The 15,684-nt window shown below is 48.5% G+C and overlaps 5 protein-coding genes across 6 annotated transcripts; 1 reads left to right on the top strand and 4 right to left on the bottom strand.

Moving 5' to 3' along the window:
• Positions 1-9: 9 nt before the first annotated feature.
• Positions 10-2,992, bottom strand: LOC136184470 (cholesterol 24-hydroxylase-like). Its single transcript, XM_065971380.1, has one exon. The coding sequence runs from the start codon at positions 2,985-2,987 to the stop codon at positions 1,476-1,478; it is 1,512 nt and encodes a 503-aa protein (XP_065827452.1). The 5' UTR covers positions 2,988-2,992; the 3' UTR covers positions 10-1,475.
• A 59-nt stretch (positions 2,993-3,051) lies between these two features.
• LOC136184416 (membrane-bound transcription factor site-1 protease-like) lies at positions 3,052-8,002 on the bottom strand. 2 transcript variants are annotated; one of them, XM_065971313.1, is made up of 30 exons: positions 7,771-8,002; positions 7,558-7,709; positions 7,402-7,504; positions 7,260-7,329; positions 7,165-7,198; positions 7,055-7,111; positions 6,957-7,005; positions 6,782-6,892; positions 6,435-6,729; positions 6,272-6,374; positions 6,145-6,221; positions 6,015-6,089; positions 5,861-5,961; positions 5,742-5,805; positions 5,583-5,679; positions 5,480-5,527; positions 5,383-5,427; positions 5,190-5,327; positions 5,051-5,127; positions 4,890-4,985; positions 4,721-4,836; positions 4,553-4,661; positions 4,362-4,493; positions 4,262-4,305; positions 4,128-4,205; positions 3,995-4,075; positions 3,879-3,938; positions 3,694-3,828; positions 3,516-3,642; positions 3,052-3,455 (listed from the first exon to the last, which is right to left on the bottom strand). In XM_065971313.1, the coding sequence occupies exons 1-30, from the start codon at positions 7,925-7,927 to the stop codon at positions 3,182-3,184; spliced, it is 3,105 nt and encodes a 1,034-aa protein (XP_065827385.1). In that variant the 5' UTR covers positions 7,928-8,002; the 3' UTR covers positions 3,052-3,181. The 2 variants fall into 2 exon arrangements, with proteins under 2 accessions (XP_065827385.1, XP_065827384.1); XM_065971312.1 differs by having other exon boundaries at positions 3,516-3,828.
• On the bottom strand, positions 7,990-10,958 carry LOC136184435 (RNA-binding protein 39-like). The gene is made up of 12 exons (XM_065971341.1): positions 10,899-10,958; positions 10,727-10,781; positions 10,272-10,339; positions 10,110-10,217; positions 9,962-10,063; positions 9,755-9,902; positions 9,617-9,709; positions 9,496-9,569; positions 9,312-9,432; positions 8,349-8,834; positions 8,219-8,297; positions 7,990-8,171 (listed from the first exon to the last, which is right to left on the bottom strand). The coding sequence occupies exons 2-12, from the start codon at positions 10,778-10,780 to the stop codon at positions 8,071-8,073; spliced, it is 1,434 nt and encodes a 477-aa protein (XP_065827413.1). The 5' UTR covers position 10,781; positions 10,899-10,958; the 3' UTR covers positions 7,990-8,070.
• LOC136184437 (cysteine desulfurase-like) lies at positions 10,947-13,116 on the top strand. The gene is made up of 14 exons (XM_065971343.1): positions 10,947-11,078; positions 11,131-11,204; positions 11,265-11,381; positions 11,450-11,533; positions 11,586-11,639; positions 11,695-11,793; positions 11,845-11,988; positions 12,038-12,122; positions 12,170-12,245; positions 12,297-12,378; positions 12,425-12,530; positions 12,581-12,662; positions 12,714-12,887; positions 12,949-13,116. The coding sequence occupies exons 1-14, from the start codon at positions 10,988-10,990 to the stop codon at positions 13,010-13,012; spliced, it is 1,332 nt and encodes a 443-aa protein (XP_065827415.1). The 5' UTR covers positions 10,947-10,987; the 3' UTR covers positions 13,013-13,116.
• On the bottom strand, positions 12,875-15,678 carry LOC136184420 (vacuolar protein sorting-associated protein 41 homolog). The gene has a single exon (XM_065971319.1). The coding sequence runs from the start codon at positions 15,634-15,636 to the stop codon at positions 13,045-13,047; it is 2,592 nt and encodes an 863-aa protein (XP_065827391.1). The 5' UTR covers positions 15,637-15,678; the 3' UTR covers positions 12,875-13,044.
• Between the last annotated feature and the right edge of the window lie 6 nt (positions 15,679-15,684).

Below are 15,684 nucleotides of genomic sequence, written 5' to 3'. Positions count from 1 at the left end.
TAACCCCTGCCTGTTGCAAAATACGCACGTGATCGAATCAATAACCAATCATTCCCACAAACTTGATAATTCAGTCGGGCGGTCGCTACTCTCGCTACACGGTCTCCCGTAATGTCTTTTCAAACGGCGATACTCCGGATTTGGTCTACCCCCCATTAGACTTTTTACCTTGAAAAAGCAGGCCATCACTTGAACGATGCACCATCCAAAAACGCAATTCAGAAAAGGCTTTGTAAGGATCGTATAGAGCACAGGATGAAGAGGTGCATAGAGCGGTGATAGAATCGTTCCCATCAACGTTATTCGGTAGTAAAACTGATTGGATACGTTGACAAGAGTTCCATTCACAGAACTTCCCAGCAAAAAATCGTTCTTGATCACTCTCCACGGAGCGTCGCTGTAGGCAAAAATCTGAAGAAAGATGATGACTGCCAATCGAGCTCCGAGTCCTCGGGCAAACACAGACACTTCTTCATTAGACCCCCGTTGATTTCTCCTTCGATTTTGACAACGCCGACAGCACAGACGAACAAAGAAGATGAAATAGAGCGAAGCAGCGAACAATATGCCAACCAGACCCGTGCCAAAATAAACAGCACTAAAGAGACGACTATGGCTTTCGCCTAATGTGTCTAAACGCACGAGATCTGCGCCGGGACTACACTGGGTCCAGTCAACAACACGAGAGCCCTTCCAATCGACTGTGACATCGTCTAAAATGCCAATGAAAATTGAAAGAGATGCGGTTACAACAGCATCAAAGACGAGAACTCCGACAACGGTTGAACGCTTCGTTTCGGCGGGAGAACAACCGAAACCAACAACACCTCGAAACCAAAAGACAGCTATGGTTATCGTCAGCGTCCACATTCCTATATTGGACGGAAGAGCGAGCAATAAAGCGACGCGGCAAACCGTCGTCACCGACTCCGTTTGACACCAATCTGACGTCTCGTACAGGGCGACGTTGTAGAGCAATAAGCGTATGCCGTAGACGAAGTCCGCCACTGCTAGACTTAGCACGAGGAGAGATATACCCGAGTATTTCTCCTCTTTCGGTCGCGTGCATCGCCACGCGACTACGAGCAAATTTCCGACGAGTGCGAAGACCGCGTAAAGCCACAGCAACCGTTGAATGCCGTCTAACTTACCGACTGTGAATTTGAGGGCAGACGAAGCGACGTCGCTGGGCAGTACGGATCCTCTTTCCGAGCAGTTTCCCGTCAGGTTCATGCCAAGTCCAATGCTTTCCATTTAGAGAGACTTGAGAGTGTGCTACAGCTGCTTGTGAGAGAAACGCAATCAATGGAACGTCCTCTGATGATTGGCACTTTTCGCTTTTACCTTCCGATGTGAAACTGAAACCTCTCAATTTCGAAATTGTTGTCTAATATACATGTAGTTATTGCAATGTAAGAAAGGTGTCGTTTTAAAATCCTAGACGTCGACTTATCAATTTTAAATTTCTTAACCTTCTAATTTAAAAATTCTTTTTTCTCTCGTAACTTCAGCGTCGACAGTAGCCGACTTCGCGGCGAAAGGATCATTAGCAGACTGCTGCCTTTCGGTTGACCAGGCAATAGGGAAAACTCAAACGTATGAAGAAATCGTGCCAAAATAACTCTCGCTTCGATATTGGCAAAATTTCGTCCAATACAAGAGCGCGGTCCAACGGAAAACGGATAGTACTGATAGACGGAGGGCGCCTTTTGAAAACGATCCGGATTAAACTCGAACGGCTTCTCAAAGTTCGTCTCCATGTGATGAGACACGTAGTTCGCCGAAGCGACAATCGTACCGGCGGGAAGCCAATATCCATCCACTTTCATAGGCGTCCGAAGCTCGCGACCGCTTCCAGGCGCCGGCGGATAACGTCGGAGGACTTCCTTGATCACTCGATCCAAGTAGGGAAAACGCAAGAGATCGTCGAATTCAACTGGCCGCGATTCGCCGCCAAAAACGTCGGAGATTTCGTCGCAAAGTCGTCGTCGAATGTCCGGATGATCGGCCAACTCCAGCAGAACGAAACTCATGACGCTCGCACTCGTTTCCGTGCCGGCAATGAAAAGTGTTACGAATTCGTCGACGACGTCTTCGAGTGAAAATCGATGATTCTCCGCGATGGCGCCGCGCAGAATCAACGTCAATATGTCGTCGGGCACGGCGTCGTCGTCGTTTTTTAACGCCGACAGTCGAGCGTTGATGCACTGTCGCGCAATCGCGCGCACTTTCCGCGCGCCGGCGCGCGCCTTCGCCGCCAGCCCTCGTTTCAATAGTCCAAATCGAAAAAAGGGATTTGTCACCGCTTCGCGAAAGCCGCGAAGTGCATCGACGACCGCCGAATACACTTCAAAAGACGCCCCCCCTTCAAACGCGCCAATTTCCAAAGTGAAGGCGACCTTGGCTAAGGAATCGAATGTCACGCGTGGAAATTCATCGGCAAGTGTTACTATTGACGATCCGTCCGCCTTGCGACGCAGCCAATCGAGAAAGAGATTCGTACTCGCGTTGAATTGCGACATGGAACGACGCAAATAGGATCGCTTGAATGCCGGGCTTATGATGCGGTGTCTCGAAACCCACGTGACGTAGTCGATGGTGGTCACGAGACCATTGCCAAGGAAACGTTCGCCTTGAATGTAGGAGAGTAGCCCGTACACTTCGGTTTCTTTCGGATCTTTGCGACCAATGAGAAGATCGCGCACGGCGTTTGGACTGCTCACGAATACGTAGGGCTTGTGGAGGAGCCAGATGTTGAAGGTGGGACCGTGACGACGATAGCAGTCGTAGAAAAAGTGATTCATGTTCTCGTTTTTCGCGTCGTAGGCGATGATGTTCGATACGTGGCCAAGGAAGAAGCTCGAGCGACGCGGGCCCGGTACGTGATTGTACTGCTGGTGCCTTGCATGGAGGTAGACAGTGAAAGCGATGACGACGATTGAGACGACGAGAAGAAGCAACGCGAGAAAAACCCAGAGAATCGTCATCCGAATTCCGAAGTGAAGAAGCGCGCTAATGGCGCATGCGCACTCTTTCGCTATTTGCTAGTGATGACGTCATAACATAATACATTAGGAATTCAAACTTCTATTATACAGGTCAAGATTTTAAAAAGACAGCCCTTAAGCGTCTTTTAGAAATGAGGCTATTTCATTAGTGAGGCTTCTATACAGGATAATATCTATGGTTGCGTTCCTACTCTTCTTCTCTTGGAACCCCCTCCCTTTTTGCGACCAAAACGCATATGATACACCAAACCTCCGAACACGAGTGCAAAGGCGACGAACCCAAAAAGCGGAAACGGCGTTCCTATGTCGTCGGACCCGTCTCCGCCGGGCAAGGGAACGGGATTATTCCACACGACTTCGCGAGAATCAACAGCGTCGTGCCGATTCGCAATGTCCGGATGGACGTTGAGCCCAATCGAAAGAAGTTTCTGCTGCTTGTACAAATTACTGCCAAAGCAAAAGCGTACGTACGGCACAAATTAAAAATAACGCGACTCCTTTTTTTACCTGGGAGCCGAAACGTTGAGAGGTTTAGGCTTGGCCCAGGCCAACTGGGGACAGGGCGGAAGAGGGAGAAGTTTTTGCTCGCCGAGATTCGAAGCCAGTACTTTGCTGTAGCGACTCAAGTGGCTATCTACTCTTTCTTTTACCGTAGTGCAAGGGGGTTTAATTGAGAAGACAATACCTTCCATTCTCTTCGGTTTTCCTTGCTTCAACGGTAGAAATAGACGATGCTGCTGGTTCTCCAGATGACTGAATTCGTCGGGAAGATTGGCGTGCGCCGTGTATTGCAACAGCGCGTCCAAAAGCCAAAAGCAGTCTGAAGAAAACGATCTCTATTGCATAGGAAACGAACTCGCGCGGAAGTACCTCTCTGCATGTGACTGCTATCGAGGCAGTTGGAGTCGCCGTAAACAGCGATTCGGCCGCCTTGAATTGAATGCAAAGTGTAAGGACGTCGTCAGTGAAATTCGCTCTACTAATACCGGAATTCGTTTGCGTTTGATATAAGCCCATGATGGGAATGTTATCCACTTTCTTTATGGCGCTTTTGAGCACCTCGTGACCTAGGACATAACTATAGTAGGTCGGTTGCTTTTCAATGAACGAAAACCAAACCTTGATCTTTCAGCTTTTGAAAGACTACAATGCCCTCCCTGGGAAACTGAGCAATGCTAGTACCGGACGCGTAATAAACTAGACAAAAAAACCCCTGCAGCAGAGGCAAACGAAAAAAAAAATAGAAATCTCACCAGAACGATCAGCAAACGAGAACTCCCCTTCGTAGACATTATCGCTGGAAGGAAAAGGAGTGACGAAACCACTGGCAAAGTAACGCGATCGCGCGATTACCTCAGCACTATATCCCACGGTTCGAGAAGAAAATTGAGAGCGGGAATATTGGCACCGCCCGTATCGGGCATCCACCATTGTCTCGTATTTTCGTCATAGAATTTTATCTTCTGCATCACTTGGGTATTGTACCTAGACACGATGAAAACCGAACTTTTAATTAGAACGAAGCTCGTCTGAAATGATTATACCAGTCAGCAAAGATCACAACCGAAAGTCCGAGCTCGTTGACGTCCTTCTTCAACTTGAGTGCTTCCTCCGGAAAGTATTCCTCTTCGCTGTCGACGAGAATGAGAGTGCCTACGTGACGCGGATAATACAACTAGACGTCGAGTCGCGGAGAGAATAGGACAGAGTACCGTAATTAGCGGCATCAAAACACGTCAACGGCGAACCGAGCACTTCCACGTAATAGCCGTTATTTCTCAAGTGGATATAGAGATCGCGGAAGTTGGTGTGCACGTGGTCCGCGTTCCTGGTAAAGAACAATTGATCGTCTCTTCCCCGGCGATGGAGAGCGTCTTTTACCAGTCGAGCGGATCGTTTTTCATTTTGAGATTGTCTCGTGGAAAGTAGCCGGGCGGATAGCGCAAATTGTGATACTGATCCCACAGAATCCTCTTCCTGAGAGAAAAAAAAAACGACAGAAAGTAGAGCCGGTTTTTTGAAAGAAAAATCAATTCTATCACCGTCTCGGCGGAGTCGGAATTACTTTAACTCGAATCGGAAATTTCACAGACGACATCCGCTTCTCTTTTTCGTCTCCCTAAAAATGACCACGTGCACGTGACGACAAGTATTTTTTAGACGCCCTGCACCCCGTCGTACCTGTGATGGAGAAACGATTGTCAGAGCGACGTGCCCTTGGGCTACACCGTCAAAATCAGCAGCCGATTTCAACACGGATATGTGTACGGCCAAGTATCCGGACCAAGGCCAAAGTTCAGCTGAGTAATTGAAGGCAACCTAATATTAACGCGACTTTGACGTACAGAGACGCTGGAGAGACTGTGTACTATACGTCAATGTGATTTCCGTGTTGTGGAGTGTAGGGATGCCACGTGGGCTAAAGCATTAGAGATAATCGAGGTCCTCTACTAAAGATTCTATATGCAAACCTTTCCAAGTAAATGACCGGTAACGCCCATTCCATTAAGAATGGTGACCTTTTATAATTAAAAGAGTGAGTCTCTTTCTCATGCTCAATGGATAAACGCTTACATTGACAGTTAGCGGCATGGCTCCATAGTAGATTGGCTGTGAGCAAAACGGCCACATGTAGGGACACTCAGTCATGTCGAGGTAGCTGGGACTAAGGCTGCGAGAAATATCATTGAGGGAAACGCAAATAAACAAATTATTAATACTGTACTGTGTTACCTAGCTTGGGGTTTGTATGTATTGAGCACGTGATAGGCTCGTAATAAATCGAGTTTTCCGTGACCTAGACCGGTACATGTACGTGAACTGATGGAATTTCCAGAAAAACGCAGCGCAACCTTGTTCGAACATATTAACGTCCTGCAGACGATGAGCCGACGCCATCAACGATTGTTTCATGCTCGCCGGATTTATGACACCGGACCGATGAGAAACAGCACTGAGACGAAAAATCAATATCGTATTGAGTTGTATCCACTAAAAAAACTCCACCTGTACAATAGAGCAATAGCACCAGCTACAACAGGAGACGCTACACTAGTGCCAGACAATGACCTGCATCCACCTCTAAAATCAGATAAATTATTATACTATTAATTTGTTTATTATTATTTTTTGTTACTTCAAACCGGATCCGCGTACTCCGGATCCATAGGAGACAATGTCGGGCTTTACGCGCCCGTAGCCAAAGGGCAACTCCTATTTCGAAACACGTCATTGAATCGTTACTATTTTTCACACGACCGTACCCATGTGGTCATTCCGCGCGATGAGAATCTCGCAATTTTATCCTCAAAATTAATCCCACCGACACCAATGACGTCCATCTGATCAGCCGGGTTATTCAAAGTCCTGGAGACATAAAAACGAGACTGACGACGCGAGGCGCGCTCTCGGACTATTTTTTTTTACCCATATAAAGGTCCGTCGTTTCCAATAGCGGATACCATGATTATGCCGTTGGCCGTGAGTTCCCACACTTTCTCCACAAAAGGCAAATCCATGAAATCCGGACCTCCAATGCTGAGGTTCAGCACGTCGATTCTCTTCAATATCGCGTAATTGAACGCGTCCAAGAACCACGACGTGTACGACACTTGATTGTTGGTGAAAACGCGAAAGACGTGCAACTCCGCGTCGGGCGCAAAGCCCAGGCAATCCGACGTACTCGCAACGACGCCAGCAACAAAAGTCCCGTGACCAAGTTCTGGAGAAAAAATTATACTAATAATACCAAAATTAAAACTTATTTTTCTCACCGTCGTCAAGCGTCTTCTCGTCCGTCCAGTTACTTCGATCTTTGACCTTTTTGAAGTGGGGATGATTGCTTGGAAGGCCTGTATCAAATATTGCCACTTTGATTCCCTTTCCTATATTAGCAAAGACATCTCCACTAAGATCATGATGGGCGGTCAGTCTCTCTTTGAGATGAACCTGAATATCCCATGCTCCATAGAATGTCTGCCTGCAGTGCAGATGTGACCTAAACACCTGATTAATTAACAGACAGGTGAAAATTTTCCTTATAATACCTGTCGTGGTACGGCTCGAAGGAGCTTTCGCGTTAGAAACGAATCCTCTGGTTCAGCCTGTAGAAAAAAATGTGTAAAAACCATCTCAGGATGAACGAACAGACGGTCACCAGGCTAACACCGCTACTGTGCCGAGCCGTTCTCCTGAGAGAACCAGCAAAAAAAAAATGAAGAGTTAACAAAGAATTAAATAGCGTAGACGTACCTCGATTTCCAGTTGAGCGTCCAACAGGGAGTATCCCCTTCCCGACACGGAACCGGAATACCACGACTCTCTACATAAACCAAAAAATGGGCCCCCATTAATTAATGAAATAGACACATTGTAACAACAGGGGTCCCCCTACCTCGCGAATGTATCGTTCGCGTAACCATTCGTTGAGGCGTGACGCGTTTCACGAGCCGATGGCCCTTCAATGCTTCGACGCCTTTCGGCGCGTTGTTTCCCAGCTGTAAACGATAAATTGTCGTGCTTTTCTCGACCGATTTTGCGTTCGACGAACCTGAATGAGCGCGAAATCGGTCGGATAGTCGGTCGCCGGATTCGTTCGCGGTAGAAATCGCCACGAAACGCCGTCGGCTTTGCGTAAAGCCGACGCGACGTATCGCTGGACGGCGCGAAACGTGTAATAGCCTTTGAATGTGACGATGTACTCTGTACGGACGGAAAACGTCGCGGGTTTTTCTTTCTTCGACGTCGAGAAGGCGGCGACTACCTTTTTCGACTTGAGACGACGTGTATTCGATGAAGACGTCAGATGACGGCATCGTGGCGTTGAATGGCGAGATGTCGTCGTCTTCGCAATCGGCGTACGTGCCCGATACGACGACGAACGACGCAGCGAAAAGAAGAGACGGCAACCAAACGATCATTTTCGATATCGAAACGTAGTCATCCTGCGAACGACGTCGTTTTCTTCAAGACAAAAGGTTGATCACGAGATCACACAAAACTTCCCGGATATGACAACAACTGAACTAAAACAGCAGCGAGTCCGAGCCTCGTACACGCTCTTTCACGACGCAGACGGTTTGATTGGAGTGGTAGCCATCATAGCAGCAGGAAACAACGTGTGGTAATTCGCCTCGGGCACAAACTGAGCACTAATCTGTTTCCCTACAAAAAAAATGCTATTTCAGTTTCCATGGAGACCACATTCTTACCTGCAAAAAAGCGACCGTTGAGAGACTTGCATGCAGCAGCTGAACAAGAAGGAGTCTGACACTTCACATAGACAGTTCCCTAAGAAAAAAAAGTCTCCCCTCCAAAAAAAATCCTCTCCTCAATAAATACCTTTGAATTCTTGTCGACGTATATATGAACGACGCTTCCATACTTATTGCATTCCTCCAGCACGTCATCCTGTATATCCGAATCCCAGTGGGGATCCTGTTCCGTCTCCGGATCGAACATATTCGTCAGCATAAAACACGGCGAATTGGCCGGCGCTTGAGCGACAGGCGCCGCCGCTTGGGGCCGCGACGACGGCACCGACAGCCCGGCCTTGTGCCCTTCGGACAATTTCGCCATCAAAGCGGCACGTCCACTCGACGTCATCCCAATGCCGCCGCCTTCGAGATCGTCGTCTTCGAGCAAACTGCCGACCATCGCCGTTTCCCCTTTCTCCGTCACTTGACCGACTTTGATTGCGCGACCGGCAAGTTCGAAGCCGTTCAGCTGTTCCATGGCACGCTTGGCCGAATCGGCGGTGGAGTATTCGATGAAGCCGTAGCCCTTGGAGCGTCCCGTTTCGTCGCGAATCAGAGTCACGCTTTCAATCTGTGGAAGAAGAAGAAGAGAAGATTAATTAATTGAACGAGTACAGGGTTCTGCCGAGAATTTTTCAGTGTGGGAAGAAGGTCTGGAAAATTGTCCAAGACACTTTTATGAATCGTCTAAGGCAAAATTGTCTTGGACCATTTTAAAACTGTCTTGGACCATATTTTAAAAATTGTCTTGAACGTTCGAACGGGAAGAAGGCAAAGGCATAGGGAAAAGGCAAAAGGCATAGGAGAAGGCAAAGGGAATAGGAGAAGGCAAAAGGCATGGGGAGAAGGCAAAAGGCATGGGGAGAAGGCAAAAGGCATAGGGAGAAGGCAAAGGGCATAGGGAGAAGGCAAAAGGAATAGGGAGAAGGCAAACGGCATAACGTTTTAGTAGTGTATGGGTCGGCGATAGGCGAGTGAGGGTCGGGACCGACCCATGCCAACCCACGTGGGCAGAACCCTGGAGTATATACATTTCTTTCTTTCTTACGTGTCCAAATGGTTCGAACACTGCTCGCAGCATGTGCTCGTTGATGTTAAAATGCAACGAGCCGACGTAGACGCGTTTGAATGTGGCCGGTTGAGCGAGACGGGCCGCCGCTTCCGCAGCTCTAGAACGAGAAAATGAAATTCCAAAAGCTCCACGGCCCACGCCACCAAATTAAATAGTATACCTGTTCTTTTCTGCCATACTCGGCTGAACAATGACGGGGATTCCGTGAATTTTCTGTCCACTCATATTGACAGCCTGAGGAGAAAAGTCAGTCGCGCGTTAATCAATAAAGATTCTCTTGCCTTATGCACGGATGGAATCTCTCTGAACTCAACATAGGCAATCCCCTTGGGTCGGCGAGAATTCTTGTCAGATATAAGCTTGCAGTCCGTTATCTGAATCAAAGATAATAATGATATATTCGTACAACTAATACTCACTTTGCCACACGAGGAAGTAAAGAATTTGATAAGATCTCTCGAGGTGACACGAGCTCCCAGCTGCATAACCAACACCGTCCGGGCATCCTTCTCCTCTGGAGTCAAGTCTGGCTGTGGACTGCCTTTTTCCGGTTCAGGAGATGCGTCTCTGGAGAAAAACAATAACTAAATAATTCATTAGTTCTCTCTCTCTCTCTAAAATATTACTTTGATGGGGAGTCGACGTGAGATCTCCGTCTCCCGCCGTCGTAGCGATCGCGATAGCGTCCGTAGTCGCGACTTCTACGCGGACTGCGGCTTCGACTCCGTCTGTGAGAGAATGATAAATGAATAAATTAAAATCTATTTTTTCCACCTTCTTCTTCTGGGAGATCGGCTACGACGTCTCCTTGGCGACGAGCTTCTTCTTCTTCGCGGCGAACGACTTCGACTTTTCGAATGCCGACTCCTCTTCTTCTTATGCCTTTAATTAAGAATATTAATTATTGGAGTAATATTCTAATTTATATTTTAATACCTTTTTCTCTTTGAATCGCTATCGTCGTCACTTCGGTCGCGATTCGCGACGGGTGATCCATCGCCAGCCTGAACAATCCCACCAATCAGACATCAAGGTGAAGAAAGAGGGAGGAGGGAAAGGGAGGAAACAGAAAAGGAAAATCATTACTATGTGAATAGAGAGGAGACAGAGATAGAGAGAGAGAGAGCTAAACAGCTTCAATCAAGCTGAGAATCTCGGGAGAGGCAACGGCAAGGACTAAAGCCACCTAGACACAGGCGCAACATTTAGTCTTTTTTCGCTTTTGTACGTTGGACTCTGGTACTAGCTAACTAAGAGAAGGAATGCGTCGGTTTTTTTTTGTGACGTGAAATCGAAATCCCGGGTCGTTAACGATTCTGCGAAAATACGTCGTTTTCGATTGCGGTCGCTCGGATAGGAAATGATGGACGCTCTTTCGGGAGTGATCTCACCTCTTTTGGCTTGTAGGGAGCCTCCAATAGCGCTTCGACGTCGGGATCTGTCATTCTGCAAAAAGAATGTCCCCGTTAGGAGCCCCGCTACGATAAATGCGCGACAGAGAAATGATCGCATAATAATATGCGACTATATGACGGTGAAAGACAAAAAAGACGGCTAACTTGCCTAAGAACGTGGCTTTTCTTCGAAGAGCGTGTTATATCACGTGGTACCGCAACCTCCCAGCTTAGCGGTCCCGGATAGGCAACAAGAAAATGTTGTTTCGAATTCGCCTTCGACAGTTTTCGCGAGTCCTGGCTACAGGCCCTAGACTGACAACAGTCAAGCCATCATTTGTCGCCTACGGTACGTATTTTGCAGTCGTACTTCGCAAAACCGTTTCTACAACACAGCACAGAGCCAAATTTGGAGAAATCGCCAAAGAAGCAACCTCGACCGCTCTACATGGACGCGCAGGCAACGACGCCCATGGTAAAAAACCCAATAGACAACACGCACGCCTCTGCGTGACTTGGGAATCCCGTGCAAAAGGATCCTCGCGTTTTGGATGCCATGATGCCCTACTCCGTTTCCTACTACGGCAATCCTCACAGTCGAACGCACGCCTACGGCTGGGAAAGCGAAGAAGCAGTAGAAAAAGCTCGAAAGGTAAGGAATCGTACACCTGACGGCGTTGATTGATTGATGAGCGAGTGATTCCCTTGGTGACGTTGCAGCAAGTTGCTACTCTTATTGGAGCTGATCCTCGCGAGATAATCTTCACTAGTGGAGCGACGGAGTCGAATAATTTAGCAACGAAGGTATCGAGCGCTCGAAAACGATCTTCCTATTGTATTATTTCTTTCCGAAAAGGGTATCGCTCATTTCTATGGAGCAAAAAAGAGGCATCTGATTACAACTCAGACGGTGAGAAAACGTTTCTGTTAATACTTCGACAAGGCACTAGTGCTTTCGTCTTTAGGAACATAAATGTGTTCTCGATTCGTGTCGGCATTTGGAGTCAGAGGGATTTGACGTCACTTATCTTCCTGTTAAAACAAATGGAATAATTGATATGGAGGTAAAATTCATTGGATATGCTTGGGCCGCCAAAGAAAATTCATTGCCATAGCAACTGGAAAATGCCATTCGTCCAGACACAGCACTTGTTTCCGTAATGGCTGTAAATAATGAAATAGGAGTCAAGCAGCCCGTAGCCGACATCGGAGCTCTGTGCCGAAGGAACAAGGTCTTCTTTCACACCGACGCAGCTCAGGTACTTCTCAAATCATCTCCCGCACTCACCCGCACAATCGTTTCCTCAGGCCGTCGGCAAAATTCCTGTCGACGTAGATGCAATGAAAATCGATTTGATGTCTATAAGCGGGCACAAGATATATGGTCCAAAAGGTACCTCTACCCAGCCTTGGAGGGGGGAAAATATGTTTGATTCCCAGGCATTGGTGCCCTCTACGTCCGACGTCGGCCTCGCGTTCGACTTGACCCAATTATCAACGGCGGAGGCCAAGAGAGGTAGGAAGACCCTCAAAGTACAGCTCTTTAGATCGTCATCGCACCTTACAGGGGAATGCGGAGTGGAACGTTGCCTCATACTCTCATTGTGGGTCTTGGTGCCGCCTGCGAGATATGTCAAGAAGATATGAAGGTGCGCGATTCTTGAGAGCGTTCGTTTGACGTGCTTCTCTCTCCAGTTTGATCATCAACATGTTCGCCGTTTGTCGAAGCGATTGGTTGACAGCATTACGTCACGAATACCGGACGTTGTTCGAAACGGAGACCCAGATCAAACCTATGAAGGCAATACGGTGCTTTAATTAATATGTCTATAGGGTTTATTTTTACTTTAGGTTGCATCAATTTCTCTTTCGCTTACGTGGAAGGTGAAAGTCTACTGATGGCATTAAAAGACGTCGCTCTCTCGTCTGGAAGGTGATTCTAAATCTTCATTACATTGTAGTTGGTTTTAATTAATTAATTTAGTGCCTGCACTTCTGCTTCTTTGGAGCCCTCCTACGTTCTGAGAGCGATTGGATCAGATGAAGAATTGGCGCACTCGTCCATTCGTTTCGGAATATGTCGTTTCACGACGGAAGCCGAAGTTGATTACACCATTGAAAAGTGCGTTGAGCACGTGGAACGACTGAGATCAATAAGGTGAGTAATTAAAAATAAAGAGAGAACGAAAAAAATGAGCAATACTAAAACACTCACGCAGCCCACTCTGGGAAATGGTACAGGAAGGAATCGACCTCAAATCGATCAAATGGACACAACACTGAACAAGGAGAAGGGGAAAAATTAGAAAAATTGACTAGCATACGTTTTTAGGCGCGCATTCTTCGTGATAGACGCGATGATCAAAGAACACGGCAATGTTTCTCGCCTTCATTGCATCCGCGTGCAAAACGGATCCCTGACAGGCGGGACACTTTGCCGTCCAATCGACCATGACTCCAGCACGCTGCGTCCGATTCAATCGCTTGAGAAGCGCCGTGCTATCGTTGACCAATATCTTCTTGAAGCCGAAACGAAGCGTTTTCTGCAGATTGTAATCCTGGAGAATTTTCACGAGCGAATCACGCAATCCCGGTATGACCATGCCGGCTTCGATGCGACTAATCAAAAGCTGCGGATTGATGTGAGTGCCGCTCTTGCGCAGGAGCCCGGTTATGAAGTGCGGCTTGTCGACCGAATACGCTATCAAGTCCTCCCACAATTCGTCGTCGTTTTGCTCCGTCGCGAAATCGATTGCCTTGGCAACGTCGCCCAGCTTCTCGATTATCAACTTGAGCGCGGCGCGAGCGTTGCCCATGCGCGTGAGCAGATAGACGCGCGCCTCGTGAAGCTCGCGCACCTCGCAAATGGCGAGCGCTTTCTCCAGCGGATACGAGTTGCTCGAGCGGAGAAAATTCAGCAGACCCTCCTGATCGAAATCGGCGTACAACTCGACGAGATCCGCTTCGAATTCCACGCATTCGCGCGGCTTGCGTATAAAGACGGCGTGAAGGTACTGATGACGCAATTCGCGTCGTTCCGACAATTGCGCGACGACGTCGGCGACGGGAATCTTTGACGTGTTATCGACGAGAAGATCGATGGCTTTGGCGCCGTGGCTGTCGATGAGAAGAGCGACGTTGTCCTGAATCGAACCGAAGAGATTTCGTTCCTGTATCAACCCTAGAACGTCCTCATGACCGATTTGAAGATAGTAGCGCAACGCCTTGTCGTAATGCCCGCTGCAGACGTTGAGGTGAGCCTGTGCTTCCCACAGATACTTGTTCTCCTCGTCGTCATTCATTGACGCCTGAAGAACGTTCATTACGGTGGGAATATCGTAGAGGTTCGGCGGCCACGATTTTAGCAGGCGAACAAATTGAACGGGATCGCGTTGGAGAAAATCGTTGAGAATCATTTCGTAGTACGCTTTGCCTAGCTGAAATCCGCTGAGTGGCATGTAGGGAGCGATCGCTTGCAATTGACCCAATTCGGCGAATTCCGAAACGACTTTTTCCCACCGCGGGACGTCCCTACCCAAGACGCTGTGGCACATTTTCGCCGCTTTATCATACTTGCCCTGTTTGATCAACGCTTCCATGTAGAGTCGGCCTACTTTCATTGCTGTGAATTCTTTCACCGTGCGCTCATTCTCTTTCGCCATTGCAAGCGCTTCTTCGAATTCGCCGTGCTGAACGCGCCACTCAATGTGATCTTCAATATCACGTGGTCGCGCGCGAATAATGTCCTTTGGCGAGATAATAAAGAGGAGATTCTCGCCGCGAACTAACTCCAATTTATAGTCAGTGCAACGATACTCTTCGTAGCCCCGTATGGATAGCACATCAGCGGCGACTTCCAAAGGCGGCTCTGGGTGCTCTCGAAATGAAATAATACGCAATTGGGGACGTTGAGCTTTCGTCGTCTTCTGCACCTGGTCATTGGTTAGATACGAGAGTACGGCGAGATCGTTATTAATCATGGATATGCCGGCGATGAAGAACTCGATTTGGAAGTGTTGTTGGAGTTCGATGTAGCGCGGCGGCAAATCGCGTACGTCTTCGCGCGGTCGCTCTTTCACGCGGCACACCTTGACGGCATTGCCCCAGCCTATGAGCAGAGTCTGCGCGTCGCGCCAGCATAAATTACACGGATACATTTCGGGTCGAAGATCCTTCTCTTCGCGCGGAACGTAACTGATTCGCGTTTGACTGGCGCAATCGTACACTTTCACGCCCACGTCGTTCGCCCAGGCGATGAACGAGCCTTGCCATTTGATCGTGCGTACGGGACCCTCTCCCGCGTGAAGGAGAGTCGTTTTCCCGCGCAAACCGAAAAGGCCCCGTTCGTGTAGCACGAGTTGATCGCTTCCTCCGATAACGTAACGCCTATCGCGTCGACGTCCGAATAGCGGATCGAGTGCGACGGAACGCACGGGAAAATCGTGCCCGCTTTTCGTATTGTGATCGGTCGAATAGAGACCGTTGATGACGACTTGGCCGTCGTCCGAACAACTCGCGACGTAGTCGCCGTGTTCGTCGATGCTGAGCGCGTTTATTGTCGTCGAGTGAGCGGGAAATTCGCGCTCGCGTATGCGATTTCCCTGATGATCGAGGATGTGCACGACGCCCCAATGGGTCCCCAGCGCGAGAAATTTCTCGTGCGCTGCGAGACAGCTCGCCGCGTCCGAGTGCAGAATTTCGCTTACGTCTTGACGAATGCGATCGTAGCGGATGCGCGGCTCTTCCATTGCTTCCTCTTCTTCGTCTTCGTCGTCGCTCGATCCATCTTCACCGTCCTCTTCTTCCTCTTCTTCGTCGTCGTCCTCCTCTTCTTCGTCTTCTTCGTCGATTTCGTCGACGATTCGCTTCTCTTTCTCCAGGCCAGAGCCTAACATAGAGAGCTCCATGCGGGACGATCTCGTGACTCGTCGTCGATGTCCCGGGAGTGAAAGGAA

The sequence above is a fragment of the Oscarella lobularis genome, chromosome 3 (genome assembly GCF_947507565.1).
Source record: "Oscarella lobularis chromosome 3, ooOscLobu1.1, whole genome shotgun sequence".
Classification (NCBI taxonomy): Eukaryota; Metazoa; Porifera; class Homoscleromorpha; order Homosclerophorida; family Oscarellidae; genus Oscarella; species Oscarella lobularis.
Note: the sequence above shows the minus strand (reverse complement) of the source record. Positions and strands in the feature narration are given on the sequence as shown.

What these genes read in the sequence shown, in the direction of transcription:
- LOC136184435 (XM_065971341.1), bottom strand. Translation starts at nt 10,780, where the DNA reads ATGACAGATCCCGACGTCGAAGCGCTATTGGAGGCTCCCTACAAGCCA. An exon ending in CTCCCTACAAGCCAAAAGAG is followed by an intron (nt 10,340 to 10,726) that starts GTGAGATCACTC and finishes GGGATTGTTCAG; the next exon opens with GCTGGCGATGGATCACCCGT. An exon ending in ACGTCGACAAGAATTCAAAG is followed by an intron (nt 8,298 to 8,348) that starts GTATTTATTGAG and finishes TTTTTTTCTTAG; the next exon opens with GGAACTGTCTATGTGAAGTG.
- LOC136184470 (XM_065971380.1), bottom strand. Translation starts at nt 2,987, where the DNA reads ATGACGATTCTCTGGGTTTTTCTCGCGTTGCTTCTTCTCGTCGTCTCA.
- LOC136184420 (XM_065971319.1), bottom strand. Translation starts at nt 15,636, where the DNA reads ATGGAGCTCTCTATGTTAGGCTCTGGCCTGGAGAAAGAGAAGCGAATC.
- LOC136184437 (XM_065971343.1), top strand. Translation starts at nt 10,988, where the DNA reads ATGTTGTTTCGAATTCGCCTTCGACAGTTTTCGCGAGTCCTGGCTACA. An exon ending in CGCAGGCAACGACGCCCATG is followed by an intron (nt 11,205 to 11,264) that starts GTAAAAAACCCA and finishes CCCGTGCAAAAG; the next exon opens with GATCCTCGCGTTTTGGATGC. An exon ending in AACGGCGGAGGCCAAGAGAG is followed by an intron (nt 12,246 to 12,296) that starts GTAGGAAGACCC and finishes CGCACCTTACAG; the next exon opens with GGGAATGCGGAGTGGAACGT.
- LOC136184416 (XM_065971312.1), bottom strand. Translation starts at nt 7,927, where the DNA reads ATGATCGTTTGGTTGCCGTCTCTTCTTTTCGCTGCGTCGTTCGTCGTC. An exon ending in CCGATTTCGCGCTCATTCAG is followed by an intron (nt 7,505 to 7,557) that starts GTTCGTCGAACG and finishes TATCGTTTACAG; the next exon opens with CTGGGAAACAACGCGCCGAA. An exon ending in CCGGTCATTTACTTGGAAAG is followed by an intron (nt 5,428 to 5,479) that starts GTTTGCATATAG and finishes CTAATGCTTTAG; the next exon opens with CCCACGTGGCATCCCTACAC.